Source organism: Nomascus leucogenys, chromosome 8 (genome assembly GCF_006542625.1).
Source record: "Nomascus leucogenys isolate Asia chromosome 8, Asia_NLE_v1, whole genome shotgun sequence".
NCBI classification, from domain to species: Eukaryota; Metazoa; Chordata; class Mammalia; order Primates; family Hylobatidae; genus Nomascus; species Nomascus leucogenys.
The window spans coordinates 1,492,368-1,512,921 of record NC_044388.1 but is presented as its reverse complement, the minus strand read 5'-3'; the positions used below and the strand labels follow the sequence as shown (position 1 = coordinate 1,512,921).

Genomic DNA, 20,554 nt, shown 5'->3' with positions numbered 1-20,554 from the left:
AAGGACCTTGAAAATGCTCAGAAGGAGTAGAAACCTTTTTTATCCCCTTTTACAAAAGTCACTGCCTGAGGGGAATTCACCAACTCTAGAAACAAATCGCAGCTGTTCGTTGCTGAATGAGACTGTAGTCCTTTGAAATTAACTACAGGCCTCTGTATTTCTAGACACTAATGTTCTCCTCTGTCTGCAGCCTTGAAGTTGTGGCCTAATGTTCTTGATCATATTACGTGTTTTATACATAATAATTTCATGATTCCAAAGATTACAGTCCTTTCTCCTAAGACTTGTATTCAGCAGAACAGAGTAATAAAAAGGTTCTGTACCCATTTATCTCCTGTTCTGGGGATCTCTGGATAGTATTTGAGAAGCCTTCATGTGCTGTGAGGGACATCTGTGTTGTCAAATAGAAGAGGAATTCTCTCACTACAAGGGGAAACACTGAGCACACCCTGCGTAGTGATTTCTCACACAGCCCCCACATGGGATGTCTTGATGCTGTCATGCAACAATTACACACATGCCTAAGACAAATACTTTGCTCTAGTGAGGAAATGTGGGAAGAACTCTTATCATAAGGCTTTCATTAGCCCCTTTCATTTTAGGGAGTAGAATTTGCTCTTCCCACATTAGGAATTGATTCCATTCTCTCCAAGATCTTAAGAACTACCAATTGGCTGTTTCCAATGCCTAGTTGTAGTTTAATCCTACATCAGTATCTCCCAGAACTTGTTACAGCCTAACCCAGCGATGTGGAATAGGTTTTGTCTCGCATATGTACTCTGATAGCCACAGAAACACTGAAGTGTAGAAGAATGCCGAGGCTGTGTTCAAGGGAAGGGAGGAGGAAGAAAATTTACATTAATCATTGCCATTTAAAAGCTTTAAAAAAAAAATCAGCTTCTGGCCAGCTACCAAAGTGACCTAAAGCCGGGTGCGGTGGCTCATGCCTGTAATCCCAGCACTTTAGGAGGCTGAGGTGGGCAGATCAGGAGGTTAGGAGTTCGAAATCAGCCTGATCAACAAGGTGAAACCCTGTCCTGGCTAAAAATACAAAAATTAGCCGGGTGTGGTGGTGCTGTAGTCCCAGCTACTCAGGTGGCTGAGGCAGGGGAATTACTTGAACCTGGGAGGCAGAGGTTGCACTGAGCCAAGATCGTGCCATTCAGTCCAGCCTGGGTGACAGAGCGAGACTCCATCTCAAAAAACCAAACAAAAGTGACCTAAAAACAGTTGTGGTGCCAGGTGCAGTGGCTCACGCCTGTAATCCCAGCACTTTGGGAGGCTGAGGTGGGTGGATCACAAGGTCAGGAGATCGAGACCATCCTGGCTAACACAATGAAACCCCATCTCTACTAAAAATAGAAAAAATTAGCCAGGCGTGGTGGCAGCGCCTGTAGTCCCAGCACTTTGGGAGGCCAAGGTGGGTGGATCACAAGGTCAGGAGATCGAGACCATCCTGGCTAACACAGTGAATCCCGTCTCTACTAAAAATAAAAAAATTAGCTGGGCATGGTGGCAGCACCTGTAGTCCCATCTACTCGGGAGGCTGAGGCAGGAGAATGGCGTGAACCCGGGAGGCAGAGCTTGCAGTGAGCCGAGACCACGCCACTGCATTCCAGCCTGGGCGACAGAGCCAGACTCCGTCTCAAATAAATAAATGAAACAGTTGTGGCCAGGTGTGTTAGCTCATACCTGTGATCTCCACACTTTGGGAGGCCGAGGTGGAAGGATTGCTTGAGCCTAGGAGGAGACCAGCCTGTGCAATATAGTGAGACACCATCTCTACAAAAAATTAAAAAGTTAGCCGACTGTGGTAGTGCATGTCTGTGGTTCCAGCTACTTGAGAGGCTGAGGTGGGAGGATCGCTTGATCCCCAGAGGTCGAGGCTGCAGTGAGCCGAGATCAATCAACCGTACTCCAACCTGGGAGATAGAGTGAGACCCCATCTCTTTTTTTTTTTTTGAGACGGAGTCTAGCTCTGCCCAGGCTGAAGTGCAGTGGTGCAATCTTGGCTCACTGCAAGCTCCGCCTCCCGGGTTCACGCCATTCTCCTGCCTCAGCCTCTCCGAGTAGCTGGGACTACAGGCGCCCGCCACCACGCCCGGCTAATTTTTTGTATTTTTAGTAGAGACGGGGTTTCACCGTGGTCTCGATCTCCTGACCTCGTGATCCGCCCGCCTTGGCCTCCCAAAGTGCTGGGATTACAAGCGTGAGCCACCGCGCCCGGCTGAGACCCCATCTCTTTAAAAAAATAAAAATAGCAAACAAAAAGTTGTGCCACTCTTGCAGGGAAAAATTAGCCTAATATTTTACAGGATTTAGTTACATCTTTCTTTGTACACTGCCTGAGATGTTACAGTGTACATCATAAAGCACATCTTGGGTCAAGGCTCTCACTCTGCACTTGCTGTCCTGTATGCACCTGGTTTCTGGGATAACTTCTACAGTGCACCAGCCAGTCAGCTTCTTTGGGAGGCACTCAATACATAACTGTTTGAATTACTGAACTGATGAAAATTTAGAGCTGCTCTTTTTGAGGGATTTAATAAAAAGGATTAAGGAGTAAAATATGTCAGATATTTTGGCTTTATTTATAGTATCATATAGTCTGGAAAATATGGTAAATAGTTGGCATGGGAAATAATTTGTCTTTTGTCCACAAATCACTCTCAAATGATAAGATGTCAGTCACCCTAAAATTTGCTGATTGATATGTACACTAATTTCTATCTTGTGAATTAGAAAATTTAAATTCTCTAAATTGGTAGCAATCTATGGTTCTTTTAGTGCTTGTGGCCTTTTTCAGAGTCTTTTAGACTGCTTGAATTACTGCCACCCAGTTCCCTTTATGTGCTGAAATCATTTAGTAATGTCATGAGGCAATTACCTCAGCTCTTTCTTTGTAGGGGTTCTTTGTGTAATGCTATTACTCATTCATACAGAAAAACACAATGCAAAAACTACAGCATATATTTTTTCCCTCTAAGCTTTTTCTGCACCCTTGTGGACTTACCCGTTGCTGCATTCTGAGAGTGCACAGATGACCAAATAGACCACGTAATGACCCTAAAGCACAGTAAGCTATTTCAACTGGCTTAAATTTAGAAGTCTGTCTCATACAGGGCTCTGCTTGAGAGTAGCTGGAGTAATTCATAGGGCCAGAAGACAAGGAGAATTTCCCTCCTTTTTTTTTTTTTTTGGACACTGTCTCTGTCACCCAGGCTGGAGTATCGTGGCTCAGTCACAATTCACTGCAGTCTCAACCTGCCAGGGTCAAGCACTCCTCCCACCTCAGCCTCTCTAGTAGCTGGAACTGCAGGTGCATACTGCCACACCTGGCTAATATTTTTATTTTTTGTAGAGATGGAGATGGGGTCTCACTATGTTGCTCAAGCTGGCCCCAAACTCCTGGGCTCGAGAGATTCTCCCACATCAGCCTCCCAAAGTGTTGGGATTATAGGCATGAGCCACCACACCCTGCTCTATATTTCTATATATGATCTCCAGGAACAGACTGGGATATTATCCTTTTAACCTACTTTAATAATGCTTCATGGAATTATAGTACATTATGGTATGCAAAGAACTTTCACATACTAATGACTGCCCTGTGTCATTTGTTTCTCATAAATACTCTGTAAAGTAGGAAGGGCAGATTTAGAGATAAGGAAATAAGCAGGTTCATAGTCGCTAAGTAATTTGCTCCAGGTCAAATAGCAATTAAGTGTCAAACTCAAAATCTTCTTGGTTGTGTTCATTATTCCAAGTGTCTTGTTTATTTAGAAAATTCTCTTTACTTTATAGCCACGGCTCATGCCTATAATCCCAGCACTTTGGAAGGCTGAGGCCGAGGATCCTTTCAGCCCAGGAGTTTGAGACCAGCCTGGGCAACATAGCAAGAGATCTCATCTCTACAGATAATTTTTTTAAATTCCTTCATAGTGCTAAATAAAATAAAAATTTAAAAAAATTAGCTGGGTGTGGTAGTGTGTGCCTGTGGTTCTAGCCACTCAGGAGGCTGAGGTGGGAGAATCACTTGAGTCAAGGCTGCAATGAACCATAATCACAGCACCGTACTCCAGCCTGGGTGACAGTGTGAAACCTCAACTGAAAAAAAAAAAAAAAAAATTCCCCTTTCCCTAATAGATACTCATGTGTGTGCATGGTACTGGAATGAGCATTTTTACAACCAAATTAAAGAACTGTTGCCTTCTGAATGCTTATAGTCCTAAATATGTATCAGCCAGTTAATTTGAACTTAGAATACCTGCTGATTTAGCAGGTCGGGGAGTCTTTCCTAAATATTCTAATTTTAACCGAAACCACAAAGTAAACAAAGTTGGCAAATCAGACCCTCCATAATGAATGCGCTCTAATTAATAGAGTCAGATCATTTTAATAGTGTATTTTGTGATTGGTGTGGGGTATGACCAATGGTCCACAATTACTTGAGAGACTAGTGAACATCCAGTGTTCTTTAAGTCAAAGTACAATAAAAACCCACTGTATCCGGTTGAATTTGTTTCAATACCTGATTGTGAAATTTAAGGTTTGCTGGTAAGAGTAATGTTATAGTTACCATTTATTGCATGCCCTCAGTGTACCAGTCAAAGGGCTAAGTGCTTAACATATATTTTTTTCATTTTTAGTTCACTCAACAGTCTTCTACCCCATTTTACAGATGAGAAAACAGGTTTAGAGAGGCTCAATAACTTGCCCAGACTTCTGTTTTTAGACATATCAGTTAGATAACCTGAAAATTATCTCCTAGAAAGATAGAGGAAAAAAAATGTTCTTTTGGAAATACTGGATAAAATGTAACCAGCTTTTAAAAAAATGTATACAAGAGCAAGGGAGAATGATGAACCCTGAAAATCAGAATGGTGAGGTGGTGCTTACTTCCGCTGGGCTGTAGGGAGGAGAATCAGGAAACCAGGGACCTTAATTTTAACTATAATAATAAAACCTTGGGCCCGTCTAAGGTTGCAAGCTGGAATTGAGATCCCTGGAGGGACTTGCATCTTTAGCAGTTGGGTGAATTAGAAAAAAGGAACCTGTCAAAAAAGCTTGCCTGAGGCCGGGCGTGGTGGCTCACGCCTGTAATCCCAGCACTTTGGGAGGCTGAGGTGGGTGGATCATGAGGTCAGGAGATCAAGACCATCCTGGCTAACAGGCTGAAACCTCGTCTCTACTAAATAATACAAAAAATTAGCCGGGCATGGTGGTGGGCGCCTGTAGTCCCAGCTACTCGCGAGGCTGAGGCAGGAGACCCTGTCTCAAAAGAAAAAAAGGAATTAGCAAATTTGGCACTTTTCTTCCCTTAAAATCAGCTAGCTAAATGTTGTGATTGATTGATTGATTGATCGTTTGAGACAGGGTCTGGCTCTGTTGCCCAGGCTGGAGTGCAGTGACATGATCGCTTCCTGGGCTCAGGCAATCCTCTCAAGTAGCTGAGACTACAGGCACACGTCACTACACTTAGCTAAGTTTTGCATTTTTTGTAGAGACAGGTTTTTGTCATGTTGCCCAGGCTGGTCTCAAACTCCTGAGCTCAAGCAGTCCATCCGCCTCAACCTCCCAAAGTGTTTGGGATTACAGGCGTGAGACAATGCGCCCGGCCAACATGCTAATTGTTTATATGTTTACTAATTGGTTATAAAGGGATTGTAGGCTTCTGGTGACCAGTATTCAATGGTGCCTTGTTAAAATCACAGCAGATTATAAACTGAAAGGCAAACTATGTTTTCAGAATTGTTTTCTGTTGTGTATTCATTATATATAAGAGCTTAGGGAAGATGTTTTATTTATAAGTGATAACAGTCATGAGTTTATTTTTAATCAGAGCAGAATCAGTAGGAAAATGATAAATTTCTATTATTTAATTTTGCCCAAATTTCTGCAAATTCATAACAATTTCCTGGGTGACAAATTGCTTTTAAAATAATAATATTTAAGAGACCTTGTTTTGATTTTTAAAAAGATACAATCCCAGAGCAGTGCTACATTTTATGTAGACTTCACCACATAATCATCTTTTAACTTTACGCGGCTAGTTTCTTATCTGTGACCATAGGGTGAGTTATTCATAGTAAGCACCTCATTTCTCAGGTGGCATGATTTGGCACAGTATTATTTTCTTCTACCAACCGTTAGTCAGTTTCTGCTATCTTTCTTTTCTTTTTTTTTTTTTTTTTTGAGACGGAGTCTCGCTCTGTTGCCCAGGCTGGAGTGCAGTGGCGCAATCTCGGCTCACTGCAAGCTCCGCCTCCGGGTTCACGCCTTCTCCTGCCTCAGCCTCTCCGAGTAGCCGGGACTACAGGCACCCGCCACCACGCCCGGCTAATTTTTTTGTATTTTTAGTAGAGACGGGGTTTCACCGTGGTCTCGATCTCCTGACCTCGTGATCCGCCCGCCTCGGCCTCCCAAAGTGCTGGGATTATAAGCGTGAGCCACCGCGCCCGGCCTAGTTTCTGCTGTCTTTCCCTTCGTGTTTATAGGAAGCAATTAGCCATTTAAATTACTCTTAGGAAAAATTTCAGGTTGTTCCAAATCAAAAAGAAATACACATTCCTTTTAACCATTCTCCTGGGGATTAGAAGGGGAATTAATGTTGATTGGCCAGGTGCTATGGGCTGGCACCAGTATGGGTGCTTTCTGTACAGTGTCTTTGCTCATGGTCTCCCAGCTATGGTTAGGATAAAGGCAAGTTTCCTTAGCTTGTCTTACAAGGCCCATGGTGGCCCAGTGCTACCTACTTGTCCAGTCTCATCTCCATGACTATCAGTCTTGCGTCTGTGCTCTGGCTAGTCTCTGTTTCTTTAATATCTTCAAAAAGTTTTCTGTCCCCTCCAAGCTTTCTCGCGTGCAGCCCCCTCAACCTGATGCTGCACTGTCCCTACCTCTGGGCCTTTCATAACTAATCCCTACTTAGCCATCAGGCCTTGGGTTAGGTCTTACTTCCTTGGGTGCCTGCCTTGAACTCCTCTAACTCATCTCAGTCCCATAAGAATAGGGATTGTGTCTTCTTGCCCAACTTTTTATTCCTACCAACTACTGTAGTGCTTAGTGTGTTTGTCAGATGGACAAATAAGTAAACAGTCTTCTCAGATGGGTAATTTTATCCCCAAGTCACATAGCTAGTAAGAGGTGAATCCCAGAGTTTGAATGGAAGACTGACACCAAAGCCATGTTTTTTTCCACTACGCTAAGCTGCCCCATAGTTGTAAGTCACTAAACACTGAAGACTGGCAGACAAACAGGATAACTGAATTGAAACAATACACCTAATTGCATAATTGATCCAATATAGAAACATAATGAAACCCATTTTCCATAAACCTAATCATGAAAATACTGGTTTTACTGTCTTTTTAAAATTGGGTTATTCTGATTTTAAACTGAAACAAATTAAAATACATATAAATGATACAATAAAATGATACAATAAAAGCAGCCCACAAATCCAATGGAGATTGTGGAATCTTGAGATAACTTACCTTGAAAATACTTTATTCTTAAGGTCAAATTCACCTGTCCTATGGGCCTTTCCTGACTTCCTCCCTTTTTTTTTTTTAACGTGTTTGCTAAGACAGGAATATTTGTGTCCTGGAGTACAGTTGAAATGTTAGAATATTTTCTGAAAATTATCACAAAATTATTACAAAATGCTTTCCTTAAAGGGGTACAGATGTGATTACTTCTTTTTTTCTTTAAATTTTCTTTTAATCACCTCCCTTTTGCATGATCTCATTCTTCTTTATGGACCTCATCACTTTATCTCTTTGGGATCTGGTCACTATTTATCTCTCCACCCTCATTTTTTTCATTTTTTTGCCTTACTCTTCAAAGTCTTTGCTCTACGTACAAAGAAGTACTTGAAATCCCTGACTGAGGTTGGTTCCCATCTTGCGAAACCCTTTGATTACTCCCATTTCTTAGCATCTGTTTTATTCTTTTGAAATCATCCGTGGGCTTCTGTGTCTCCTGTAAGCCTTTTTAGGGCACTTACTGTGTCATAAGCACTCATACACTTCAGAACCCCTAGCACTTGACATAGTTGCTGCTACATGCTGTGATTAGTACTTTTTAAAAAGCAAAAACAGTCAGTCTCAGGCCTCAGAGCTTCCTCAATATGAAATAATAAGTTGGAGGTAGTACAGAACAAGAAGCAAGGGTATAGTCATTATATTTGTTTTTGTTTTCGAGATGAAGTCTCACTCTGCCTCCCAGGCTGGAGGGCAGTGGTGCTATCTCTGCTCACTGCAACCTCCGCCTCCCAGGCTCAAGTGATTCTTGTCTGCCTCAGCCTCCTGAGTAGCTGGGATTACAGGTGCGCACCACCATGCCTGGCTAATTTTTGTATTTTTAGTAAAGACGGGGTTTCGCCATGTTGGCCAGGCTGGTCTTGAACTCCTGACGTCAAGTGATCCACCCACCTCGGCCTCCCAAAGTACTGGGATTACAGGCCTGAGCCACTGCATCTGGCCCATTATTTTAACTTTCTCTCTTGCTCTGGGCCTGCAGAATTTGACTTCTGGATTAGATGAGTCTTTGGTTGTTCAGGTTCCCATTGTGAGGTGCCAGCAGTTTTCCAGCCCCATTGGTTATGTATTTGGCTCTGTGAACCAAAGCAGAACATGAACCTACAGTGTCACCTGAGTTAGAGGAAAGGGTTCTGCAGTACTAACCACAGAATGTTTAATTTTTAAAAACTGAATGAAATTCAATCCACAAATTGTAAATCATAACACCCAGAAATCATTTAGAAAGGGTTATCTCACATTAGACCAAATGCCCTCTTTTTTTTTTTTTTTTTTTTTTTTCCCCCGGACGGAGTCTTGCTCTGTCACCCAGGCTGGAGTGCAGTGGCACGATCTCAGCTCACTGCAAGCTCCACCTCCTGGGTTATGCCATTCTCCTGCCTCAGCCTCCCAAGCAGCTGGGACTAGAGGCTCCCCGCCACCACGCTTGGCTAATTTTTTGTATTTTTAGTAGAGACGGGGTTTCACCATGTTAGCCAGGATGATCTCGATCTCCTGACCTCATGATCCACCCGCCTTGGCCTCCCAAAGTGCTGGGATTACAAGCGTTAGCCACCGCGCCCAGCCTCAAATGCCCTCTTTAACTGTGTGCTTCATAAGCTTAGAACCCTGGAATAAATTACTGACTTCTGTTTTCCCCGGCTTTTGCTTCCCTATATTTGGTTGAGTTTTTACCCCCCCAGCACGTTTTTCTAATTTAGGCCTATTTTCCTGAAGTCAGAGCCAAGCTGAATACAGACATCAGTGGATTTCTCACAATTCTTCCCCAGCTGAAAATTAAGGAAAGAAATCCTGGTGCTGTGCCTTCTCCTGTCATGCTTGGAAAGCTTACCTGTGCCCCCTGACTGGCTGCCTTTCCTACTAAGGCCATGAATAACTCCAGGCTAAGGATTGTTTACGCCGCTTCATTCCCCAGCACCTAGCTCACTGTTTGGCACGTATGTTTTTTGTTTTTTGTTTTTGTTTTTGAGTTGGAGTCACGCTCTGTTGCCCAGGCTAGAGTGCAGTGGTGCGATCGTGGCTCACCGAAACCTCTGCCTCCGAGGTTCAAACGATTCTCCTGCTTCAGCCTCCCAAGTAGCTGGGATTACAGGCATGCACCATCATGCCTGGCTAATTTTTTGTATTTTTAGTAGAGATGGAGTTTCACTGTGTTGGCCAGGCTGGTCTCGAACTCCTGACCTCAGGTGATCTGCCTGCCTCAGCCTGCCAAAATGCTGGGATTACAGGTATGAGCCACCACGTCCGGCCTGGCAAATACGTTTTTAACAAGAATTACGTTTTTGTGTCTCCCTGTCAAGATCATTTCCTTAGAGACTAATATGTACTTTGTCAAAATCAATGTAGCAACATATCACAAGAAGAGATTCAGGAAGACATATTAAGTACTTCAGTATTATTTGAACATAAGTAGATGGACTAGAAAAATTTAGATACTGATTAAGCTTACAACAGAAAAGCAGGGAATAAAGTTTAAATGTTTTGAAAGAGTTTAAAAGAAAACAATTAAAAGTTACCTATGGAGTTAGGCTATTTTATTTTTGTAGGCTTTGGTCCATAGACTTTTCCTTGAGATTCTTGAGAAACTTTACATATTAATCTACCTTGAGAATGCGAATGTTTTGCTGGTGTCGAAACTGAGTGTGTGATCAATGAGCAAGAACTGAAAAGTCTCTGTTCTAGGTAGGATCGAGAACTTCTTTTTTTCTAATTCCACACAGACACATCTTCGGCCTCTGAGGATGAGGGCTCTCTGAGACGCCAAGCTGCGCTCTCTGCTGCCTTGCAACAGAGCTTACAGAATGCTGAGTCCTGGATCAACCGTTCAATTCAGGGATCGTCCACTTCTTCATCTGCATCTTCTACGCTGTCCCACGGAGAGGTCAAAGGAACCAGTGGGTCTCTAGCTGATGTATTTGCCAATACTCGAATAGGTAGGAGCTGGATCTACCCAAGAAGCCCAAATTACATTCCATTTGGCTCCCAGTATCCAGGAAATAGTTTATGGTTTGTGTTAGGTTTTTCAGTACAGCCTAAAAAAAAGAATTAGAGAAAACATGACAGTTAATGAGGCAAAGATGGAAACACCAGCAATACATTTGTCATAGGAATAATAGGTATCACCTGCATTATTGGTGCATAGTTTTGCCCACCTGAAGCCATAGCTATTTCCATAAGCAATACTCAAGCTGCAAGATATAACACCAGTCTCAGTGTGGAGTTATCCCAGCTGAAGAATATTCGATCTATTAAAAGGTTAAAATATGTAACATCTTAGATTTTTCCCAGGATTGTTACCTATATTCTGTTAAGCCAAAAACACTAAACCTGAGCAAAATCTATAACGAGCCAATATTAGTGAGGACTTTTGTCTTGACTGGATTTGTTGTCCTTGCTGCTGTGATATTGCTACACTGGAATGTGCAGGCCGAGGATATTGGTACTCTGTGAGCTGCTATCAGTACACTGCAGATGCTGCTATACAGAGTGTAGCTTTTGCTTGCCCCTGCTTTATGTTTTGTGTGTGTGTTTTTTTAAAGAGTTGTGACATCTGCAGATAAACATACAGCTCAGATCTCTGCTTTTGCTTAATTGGTTGTTACAAATTACACCAAGTAATGTGTGTTAACATTATGTGTCTGTGATATCTTTCCTTTTTTTTCTTGACAATCAGTGCATTTTGGTGTCTTAATTTTCATCTCAGTGACCTGTCTATGTCACCTAATACATCTTTATTCTGTTAACTGATTTCTAAAAAAAGAAAAACTTGGAAAAATTTCAATTCAAGACTATAATTTTTAAAGAAATAGCTACTTTGAGGGTATGATTGCCCTCCTTAGAAACCCATGTGCCAACAGCTGATGACTCGTCCTGCACGCTTCGCTCTGCCGTGCCCTGCCCTGTCATTTCCTGAGCCTCCTGAAGCAGCTACAAAGATTTGCGTATTCACCACCTCTCCAGTCGTGGAGCAACAGAGCCATGGTTGCTGAGGTTTTATTTCCACATCTGTCTAAAAGAGACCAGTATTACTTGTTAAATATGTTATCCTAATACCCAGTTAACTTTTACCTGGATTTTTGTTAACAAGATGTTTCATCTAACCTTATATTTTTCATTGCTTCTACTACTCTGTGAAAAGTTATTGGTTCAGTTACTCACAGAAACCATTTTATCCACGTTATTGCTTTTTGGATGTTTGTTGTAACAGGAGTAATTCATGTTCCTAATAGAAAAATTCAAAAATATAGGTAAAAGAAAAGTAAAATAACCTATAATCCTACCTGCCATGGATAATATTGTACTTACATATATGTAAGGTTTTGGTTTTGATTTTACAAAAATGAACTGTCCTAAACATAATGTTAATAACCTGCTTTTCTTAGCAGTATGTGATGAACATCTTTTACATCATTACATTACACTATTATTTTTATGGTTTCAATATACACTGTTGTGTGACTCTCTGCCCTGGTTTATTTGGCCGTTCCCCTATTAAATAGTGTCCAATTTTTTGCTATTATAAAAATTGTTGGATTGAACATGCTTGAACACACAACTTTGTACATTTGCCTGATTATTTCCTTAGCGTATATTCCTATAAGTTTGAATTGCTGGACCGAATAAAAATGTCTGTTTTAGTGCTTTTTGTTACCACATTATTCTACAGAAAGGTATACTGGAATATACTCATGTTAGTATATTTAAAACTTTAAAAACTATTCAACTGATAATTACAGACTTAAGGGGCATAGAGACCTTACCCCCAAATCTATTTTAGAAATTGTTTGTATTATGCTTTTTTCCTTTTTTAAGTTTTACAAAAAACTTAGAAGAAGGAAATTAGAGGGAGGAAAATGTATGATTTACAAGAATCACAGAAAGCCACTAAAAACTATGTGGTGTTTTTTGTTGTTGTCGTTACGTGTCCCTGTTGAACAGGGATCTTTTCCAGTTTACTCATTCAGTTTCTCCATGTTAAGAATCTTGAGACCTGGTGTGGTGGCACATGCCTGTAATCCCAGCACTTTGGGAGGCATTGGTGGGAGGATTGCTTGAGCCCAGGAGTTCGAGACCAGCCTGGGCAGCATGGCAAGACTCCATCTCTACTAAAAATACAAATATTAGCTGGGTGTAGTGGTGTGCACCTGTGGTCCCCATACTTGGGAGGCTGAGGTGGGAGGCTCACTTGACCCCAGGAGTTTGAGGCTGTAGTGAGCTGTGATTGCACCACTGCATTCCTGGCTGGGCAACAGCGCAAGACCCTGTCTCAAAAATAAAAAGAATCCCTATGTGTGGTAGAGTAGAATAACACTATTTAGTCTCTACTTGGAGCAAGGGAAGAACCTTGTCTGTCAAGGAGATCCAAATTAAAAGTTAAAAGTGGACTTTATCTAGTGTTTTTTCATCTGGAAACTTGTGCAGTCTGACCCACTTTCAAGATATGAGTTTGGCCTTTGGTAGAAGGGGAAACATTCTAGATAAACTATAATCAAGAAATGTTCGAGAGACTACAATATTAGTAGCCAGTTATGATCTTATTTGGTTCCATTTTGAGGTCACTGCAAGTTTTATTATGATTATTTTATAACACTGGATTTCTGCCAGCCTTTCTGTGTAGAAAATGATGTTTTGATAAACATTGAACGTGTGATTTGATCTTACTAAGGCTACTCAAGTCTTACTAAATAATAATTTTGGAAAGCTGATATACCCTGACTTAACTTACTGTTCTCCCATTGTGTCTTGCTAGTAGATTGTGATTTTTAAAGGTTGTTTTACAAGAGCCAATGCCCCCATTTATGTACTTTTCTTCCTTGTTAAAAAACAAAACCCCAAAGATTTGAAGGTTCTTAGTTTTGCTGCTAATATAATTCTAAATTTTGTTTTCTCCTCTCAGAGAATTTCTCTGCTCCTCCTGATGTCACTACAACTACCTCTTCCTCCTCCTCATCTTCCTCAATTCGCCCAGCAAACATTGACCTGCCCCCGTCGGGGATAGTTAAAGGCATGCACAAAGGATCCAACAGGTCCAGCCTTATGGATACAGCTGACGGTAAGGAGTTGTTTTTGGTAGTTCAATTGTGGTGTAAACTAAACTAGAAAAATTCAAATTATGAACGATAGCTCCCAACTAGCCCAGCAGCAGCTGCAGGGTTACATTGTAGTCGGCCCACTAATAACTAATCCTGGGTGCCTTTTTCCATCATCTGCACAGTGACAGTACCGCCACTGAATTGAACTCAGTGGATACTTCCAGAAGATACTTTGAACAAAAACCTAAATGTGGAAAAAGAAAAGAATAACAGAGGGCCAGGCGCGGTGGCTCACGCCTGTAATCCCTGCACTTCGGGAGGCCGAGGCGGGCGGATCATGAGGTCAGGAGATCGAGACCGTCCTGGCTAACACAGTGAAACCCCGTCTCTACTAAAAATACAAAAAATTAGGCGGTGCTTGCAGTGAGCCAAGATGGCGCCACTGCACTCCAGCCTGGGGCGACAGAGCGAGACTCCATCTCAAAAAAAGAAAAAGAAAAAAAGAATAACTGAAAAGGAAGATTAGGTGAAATCCTTAAGCTATGTATTAATAATAGTACCATATTTGTTCTCTGTTGTCATAAAACTTGTTGTGTGCATATTTGGTCCACTTGAAAGAGAAGGAAACTGGACAAAGGCCAAACGTCCTTAGAAATAAAAGCTCCTGAGGGAACTGAGGAACTAAAATATCCTTACAGTCAATGAATTTTAACTTACCATTTTTTCCCTTATAGGTGTTCCTGTCAGTAGCAGAGTATCTACAAAAATCCAGCAGCTTCTGAACACTCTAAAACGACCCAAAAGGCCTCCCTTAAAGGAATTTTTTGTGGATGACTCTGAAGAAATTGTGGAAGGTAGTAGTAAAAATACCAAGAACATATATATTCATTAAATAAATATATCTTAAGCAGTTACTATGTGTCAGGTACTATAGGGTTAAAGAATGAACAAGACGCAGTTCTTGGTTCAAAGAGTTCATCATTTTCTGCTCTTTTTCCTCTAATGATCATCTGTATTTTAGATCTTAGATGAAAATTAAGGAGGGAGGGAAGAAGAGGGAAGAAAGGCAAAGAGATAACCATGGAGCATAGAACTGTCTTTGGAAATAAACTCTTTGAAATTAGTAACTATCCCAAATACATGATTTTATGAGTTATTTATATTTGGCATTTTCTCAGATGTGGATATCAAATTCAGCCTCAAAAGTTTGCCTACTCTTTTTTCATATAACGTAGTCCTTTTATGAATCAACCAATCAATACGTATTTCTGCTTTCTACAAAACAGCGTGTTAGATGGTGAAAAGGTTCAAAGATTTATAAAAATACAGTTATTTCCTTTATGTTGTTTACAATTTAGATGCATGCTAAAATATATCCATGTGAATACTTAGTTTAAGTATTAAGTATCTATCAGCCAATATAGGCACTTCTGAGAAGGGAAGAAATCAGTTCCCTCTGGTTTAGGAAGGGCTTCACAGAGGAAGTGTAACAGTGATTTATTCATTCAATAATTTTTAAATTATGGATAAAATCATATATCTAGGATTTAATAGGGAAGGGGAATGAGTGTGTGTATGGATAAAATGAGAATGGCCATTTGATAATTATAGAATGATGACAATAGATCTAGACAAATAGATCTACCTAAGAAAAGCTTTTGTCGAAAGAGCTAAGCCTTGGTAGCTTTGTAGTCTGTTTTTATGTCCTGAGACTAATAGTAATAGGTTTTGATCACATCAGCTTGTTAATAGAATTAGGTACATTGGTAGACTAGATCTGGTCTTAGCCCAATTTATGCCACAGAAAGCAACCTGACATAGGAGGTTAAGATGAGTATCTGTTTCTTTAGGAATCACTAAACTCATTGAATGGTGGACGTCTTTCATGATGTACTGATGTTCAAGATGCCCATGTCAGCAATAGCCTCTCCAGTGTTTCTAGCACTGGGTATTGACCAGGCACATGAAGGTCAGGGTTTTTAACAGGAATCTTACCTGAAAAAATTGCATTGGCAGAATAGAACTAACAACTTTCCATTAATTACTAATATAAATAGGCAATAGTTGCTTGTTTGAGTAATTGTTACCTTTGGAAAAGAAAAATACCAGTATGTCTTTGGAAATCTGAAAGAGCATGCCCCAGAATCTGCATTGAAGCCTAATGGACAATGGCGATAATGTCAGCTTTCACGGCCAGAAACAATGCCTACTATATACATAGTCTGTCCAAACAAATAAAATACTTGTTTAGAAACACACATGTTTATTTTTTTTAGTTAATCTGGTGGTTTAGGGTCTGGGAATATACAAAGCAGAAGGGCAGTTGAAACATTTATTATTTACCCTAAGGCAGCAAATTGGGGAGTGAAACTATTTCATGAATTTTATGTTAGTAGAAAAATGAATCAAGGCATTTTAAGTACAATCCCCAGATTTGTCACTGAGCTATAAAACCTTTATTTCATATTTCATTTGCCCATCTAAGATTTGTTGCTCATTCTGTCCCTTCTCCCTTCGGTGCCTCTTTTCTCATCTCTTGTTCACCTGGCTAATTCCTGATCATCCTTTAAGACTCAGCTCAGACATTTCCTCCTCCAGTTGGAGACGTGCCCCACTTCTGCCCTCCTTGTCCATGTGTCTGTCACGCACTGCTCATGTTGTCCTAGCCTCAGTGCTGAGTCTGTGTGTATTTATGTCCCCTGGTGCTCTCTATCTAGAGTGATCTGTTCCACGTGTAAATTATCTTTCCTGCTACAAAAATGTGGCATTTGGCCGGGCGCAGTGGCTCACGCCTGTAATCCCAGCACTCTGGGAGGCCGAGGCGAGTGGGAAGTCAGGAGTTCAAGACCAGCCTGGCCAAGATGGTGAAACCCCGTCTCTACTAAAAATACAAAAATTAGCCAGGCGTGGTGGCGGGTGCCTATAATCCCAGCTACTTGGGAGGCTGAGGCAGGAGAATCTTTTGAACCCGGGAGGCGGAGGTTGCAGTGAGCCGAGATCGCTCCACTGCACCCCAGCCTGGGCGACAGAGCAAGACTCCTTCGCAGGGGTAGGGAAGGAAATGTAGGATTCTTTTTTTGATTTTTATTATTTGAATAATACTTGTTCATTTTAGAAATTAAGAGGACTTTTGTTTTATCTGTGAAAGGATATGAAATATTCATCCCCAATCTCTGGAATAAGCATGTTAATAATTAGCTCCCCACTAAACACACACCCAAATTCAGTCCAGTTCAGCTGACATTGTTGAACAACCGTGAAGTATTAGGCACTACAGGCAGTAAGGGGAGTAAGAGCCACCCCTTTCCTCAAGAAGCCATCAGCCTTTGTGGGGGAAAACTTACACAGTAAAAGAAGTCCTTGAGGATGCTCAGTGCTTTCCTAAGGGCAACGTGGGAGCACTGAGGAAGCAGTAGTCTCCTCAGGGAGTAGTTGGGAATGGTTCCCAGAGAATTTGCTGTTTCAGCCGAGTCCTGAAAAGGATGAGGAAGAGTTCACCAGGAGACAAAGAGACTGGCCATACGAGATGAGTGCAGAGGTCTGGAGACATGGGATACTGTGGTTTATGCCCATTATCTGTTTGAGTGAAATAATGACCCTGAGGTATAACTGTTACTATTCCCGTTTTACAGATGAGGAAAGCCAAGCTCAGATAAATCAATTGGCCTAAGGTAATACTAGTAAAAAGTCAATGTAAACTTGGGCTTTCTGACTCCCAGTATAATGCTTTCTCATTAAACATAATCTGCTGTAGTAGAACCTGGCTGTCTCACACTGGACACAAAACTGTACAGATTTAAAAACAAATTTGCTAAAAATTGTGAAATTGCTACCAAAAATGTATATTTTGTGCTATTTTATATATGCAGTGATTTGCTTTGTCAGGGTCAGGATTTGTTCATTGCATAAAACATATTGAATATGATTTCACATTTAAGTGGAAAATTGATTTAAGGCCCAGTTTGTGGACCACCGTTTCTAACCATGTCCTTTCTCAAAGTGAGTTTAAACCAGATAAATATGAAGTGAAAAGGAAGATGCAGTTGAGATTAGAGACCTAAGTTGTGTTCATTGGTATTTGTACTCATTTCACCCATTGGGATTTTCCTGGTACAGTACCTCAGCCAGACCCCAACCAGCCCAAGCCGGAGGGACGGCAGATGACCCCTGTGAAAGGAGAGCCTTTAGGAGTCATCTGTAACTGGCCTCCTGCTCTTGAATCTGCCCTGCAGCGCTGGGGTACCACTCAAGCAAAATGCTCCTGTCTGACTGCACTGGACATGACAGGGAAACCAGTTTACACTCTGACATATGGTGAGTCTGCAAGATTCCAGATCCTTCTCTCCTGAGAGTTCTTCAGAATATCATGGGTAGTGTTTTTATCTAGATACTTAGCAATTGCTGGCCATTATGTTTCAGTAGATTTTTTCAATAATTTAAAAGGATCCTAAGTTCTAAGTAAAGCTATTGCCAAATATTTTCATTTGCTAAAGCAACATTTGCAAGCCAGCTAATATTTAAAAGACAGCAAAAAGAAGAGAGACTTTGTACATCCATAGATGTTTTAACATTACAAGAGGATTTTAGAAAAACATTTGGTATTAATGATGTATGGTGAAAATCAGATGGTTTTATCTAACAGTTGAAACTGATTACTTGTTAAATCTTTATTCCATCCTGCTTCTTGATTATAATAGGCACAAAACTCTGTAATGAACAAAGAATGACTACTTTTCTGTTTAATTTTACATACCAGCTAAAATTTTTCTTTTTAAAATAACTTCAAGGAAAAATGGGGTCAACCCTGGGCTATGAGATTTTGTACTAGTTTATTCAAACAGATTCCTTTTCTCCTTTGTAAGTGGAACACAGTGTCCATAGACCTAGATAGAAAATAATCTTTGAGGAAAAACAAGGTTTTATTTAAAGAATTACGCAGGTTGACATAGTTTAAACTTTGGATGCCCCTCTGAATAAATTGTGTATAAAATAACATAGCTATTTAAAATAACATGATTTCCCTTTTCCTTATCTCATAATCTAAAATAAGAATTTCTAAGAGTGGTTGAGGGGAGGGAGTAGGAAAAGAAAAGCATTTTTTGTTTGTTTTTGCCAAAATGGTTTTAACATTCACCTCAGAAGCTGTATATACATTTCATTCATATAACCCTTAAAGAAAGCATTTAGCTGGCCAAATCTTTGCATGTTTATTTAACATCTATGAATACATCCACATGTTCATACAGATAATTTCCATTTTAGTGTTTGTTTTCACTAAATTACAGCATATGGAATGTTTAATCATTTGAGTCATGTTTTTGCTTTGCAGTTTCCTCAAGTGTCTGATATCACCTATGTAAGTGGTTTTTCAGAAAAAGAACATTTCTGAAGATATTTGTAAATTTTTTAAAAAGCTGGCCGGGCACAGTGGCTCATGCCTGTAATCCCGACACTTTGGGAGGCTGAGACAGGTGGATCACCTGAGGCCAGGAATTTGAGACCAGCCTGGACAACATGGCGAAACCCTGTCTCTATTAAAAATACAAAAATTAGCCGGATGTGGTGACACGCACCTGTAGTCCAAGCTACTTGGGAGGCTGAGGCAAGAATTACTCAAACAGGGAGACAGACAGAGGTTGCAGTGAGCCAAGATTGCACCACTGCACTCCAGCCTGGACAGAGTGAGACTCTGTCTTTAAAATAAAAGAAAAAAAAAACTTAGAAGTATCCTTCTGATTTTCAGTCTTGTAATTAAAAATATTGTTTTCCTCCCTTTCAGTGTGATCAGTTTACATCAAATTATTTCTAAGGATATGCACATTATTTCAGAAAAGAATTCGAATATTATGTAAACCAGGCTGAGCATCTGGTGATGTTTTATTTCTGTTTCAAGGCATGACTGGCTTTTGTAAACTAGAATGAATGGAAAGCTTTTGTTGCAGTTAGTTGGCCTACTGTGTGTTGGGGAGTGAATGACACTCCTCTAACCCATCATTTGGAAGTGGCCATTGTCTCATTAACTACACTGATAATCTGAATGTTCTTTCATTAAAGTAGACCTGTTTTTTTTTTCCTATATGACTGTTGTTGTCTTTTTTTTCTTCCTTTTTTTCCAGGAAAGTTGTGGAGCAGAAGTTTAAAGTTGGCCTACACACTTCTTAATAAACTGGGGACCAAAAACGAACCTGTGTTAAAACCTGGAGACAGGGTAATTGGCATTTTGGTTTTAGGGAGGTGGTGTTTATTGTTTTCTAATATGCTAATATTCTAATATTCTGGAGTTTTCATATACAACAGGAAAATTTATATAACTCTTATTTTTGGAAAAATAAAAATGGTTTGGTTCCAAACCATCAGGTTAGCCCAATGCCAGATGACAATTCTCACATTCCTGGGTTGAAGGAAATTCGCATGTGCTCTCCTGTAGCTGCCAATCAGTAATCTCTTTAGGTGCTAATAAAAAGAAAGAGAAACCTTAGTCTTTCCAGAAATAAATATTGGAATCTTTAGATAACAAGAAAACAGCAACGAAACTTACTCTTTGATTTTTTTATTTTATTTTTTCCTCCTCTTTACAAAATGCCTCAAACGGGCTGGGTGCAGTGGTTCACACCTGTAATCCCAGCACTTTGGGACACTGAGGTGGGAGGATCACTTGAAGCCAGGAGTTTTAGACCAGCCTGGGCAACATAGTGAGACCCCTTCTCTACAAACAATTTTTTTTTTTTTAATTAGCTGGGTGTGGTGGCACGCATCTGTAGTCCCAGCTACTCGGGAGGTTAAGGCGGGAGGATTGTTTGAGCCCAGGAGTTCAAGGCAGCAGTGAGCCATGATCTTGCCACTGCATTTGTGTGGGCAGTATTGCTTACACCTAACAACAACAACAAAAAAAGCCTCATACATCTTTTAGAACATTTTCTGTGATTTTATGCAAAAAGAGAGGAAGATTCATGTTACTTTTAAGAAAAGACTAATTGACAT

The 20,554-nt window shown here is 40.6% G+C and overlaps 1 protein-coding gene across 13 annotated transcripts in view; it reads left to right on the top strand.

The window, feature by feature from the left end:
- The window catches only part of DIP2B (disco interacting protein 2 homolog B), a 247,780-nt gene that overhangs the window by 159,967 nt on the left and 67,259 nt on the right, over positions 1-20,554 (top strand). For 7 of the 13 annotated variants that reach the window (XM_030816577.1, XM_030816573.1, XM_030816571.1 and 4 more), the window contains 5 exons: positions 10,262-10,474; positions 13,438-13,593; positions 14,308-14,430; positions 17,690-17,887; positions 19,690-19,781. In XM_030816577.1, the coding sequence (XP_030672437.1) occupies positions 10,262-10,474; positions 13,438-13,593; positions 14,308-14,430; positions 17,690-17,887; positions 19,690-19,781 (782 nt within the window). The remainder of the gene's footprint in view (positions 1-10,261; positions 10,475-13,437; positions 13,594-14,307; positions 14,431-17,689; positions 17,888-19,689; positions 19,782-20,554) is intronic. The other 6 variants (XM_003252153.3, XM_030816574.1, XM_030816576.1 and 3 more) reach the window with 3 other exon arrangements.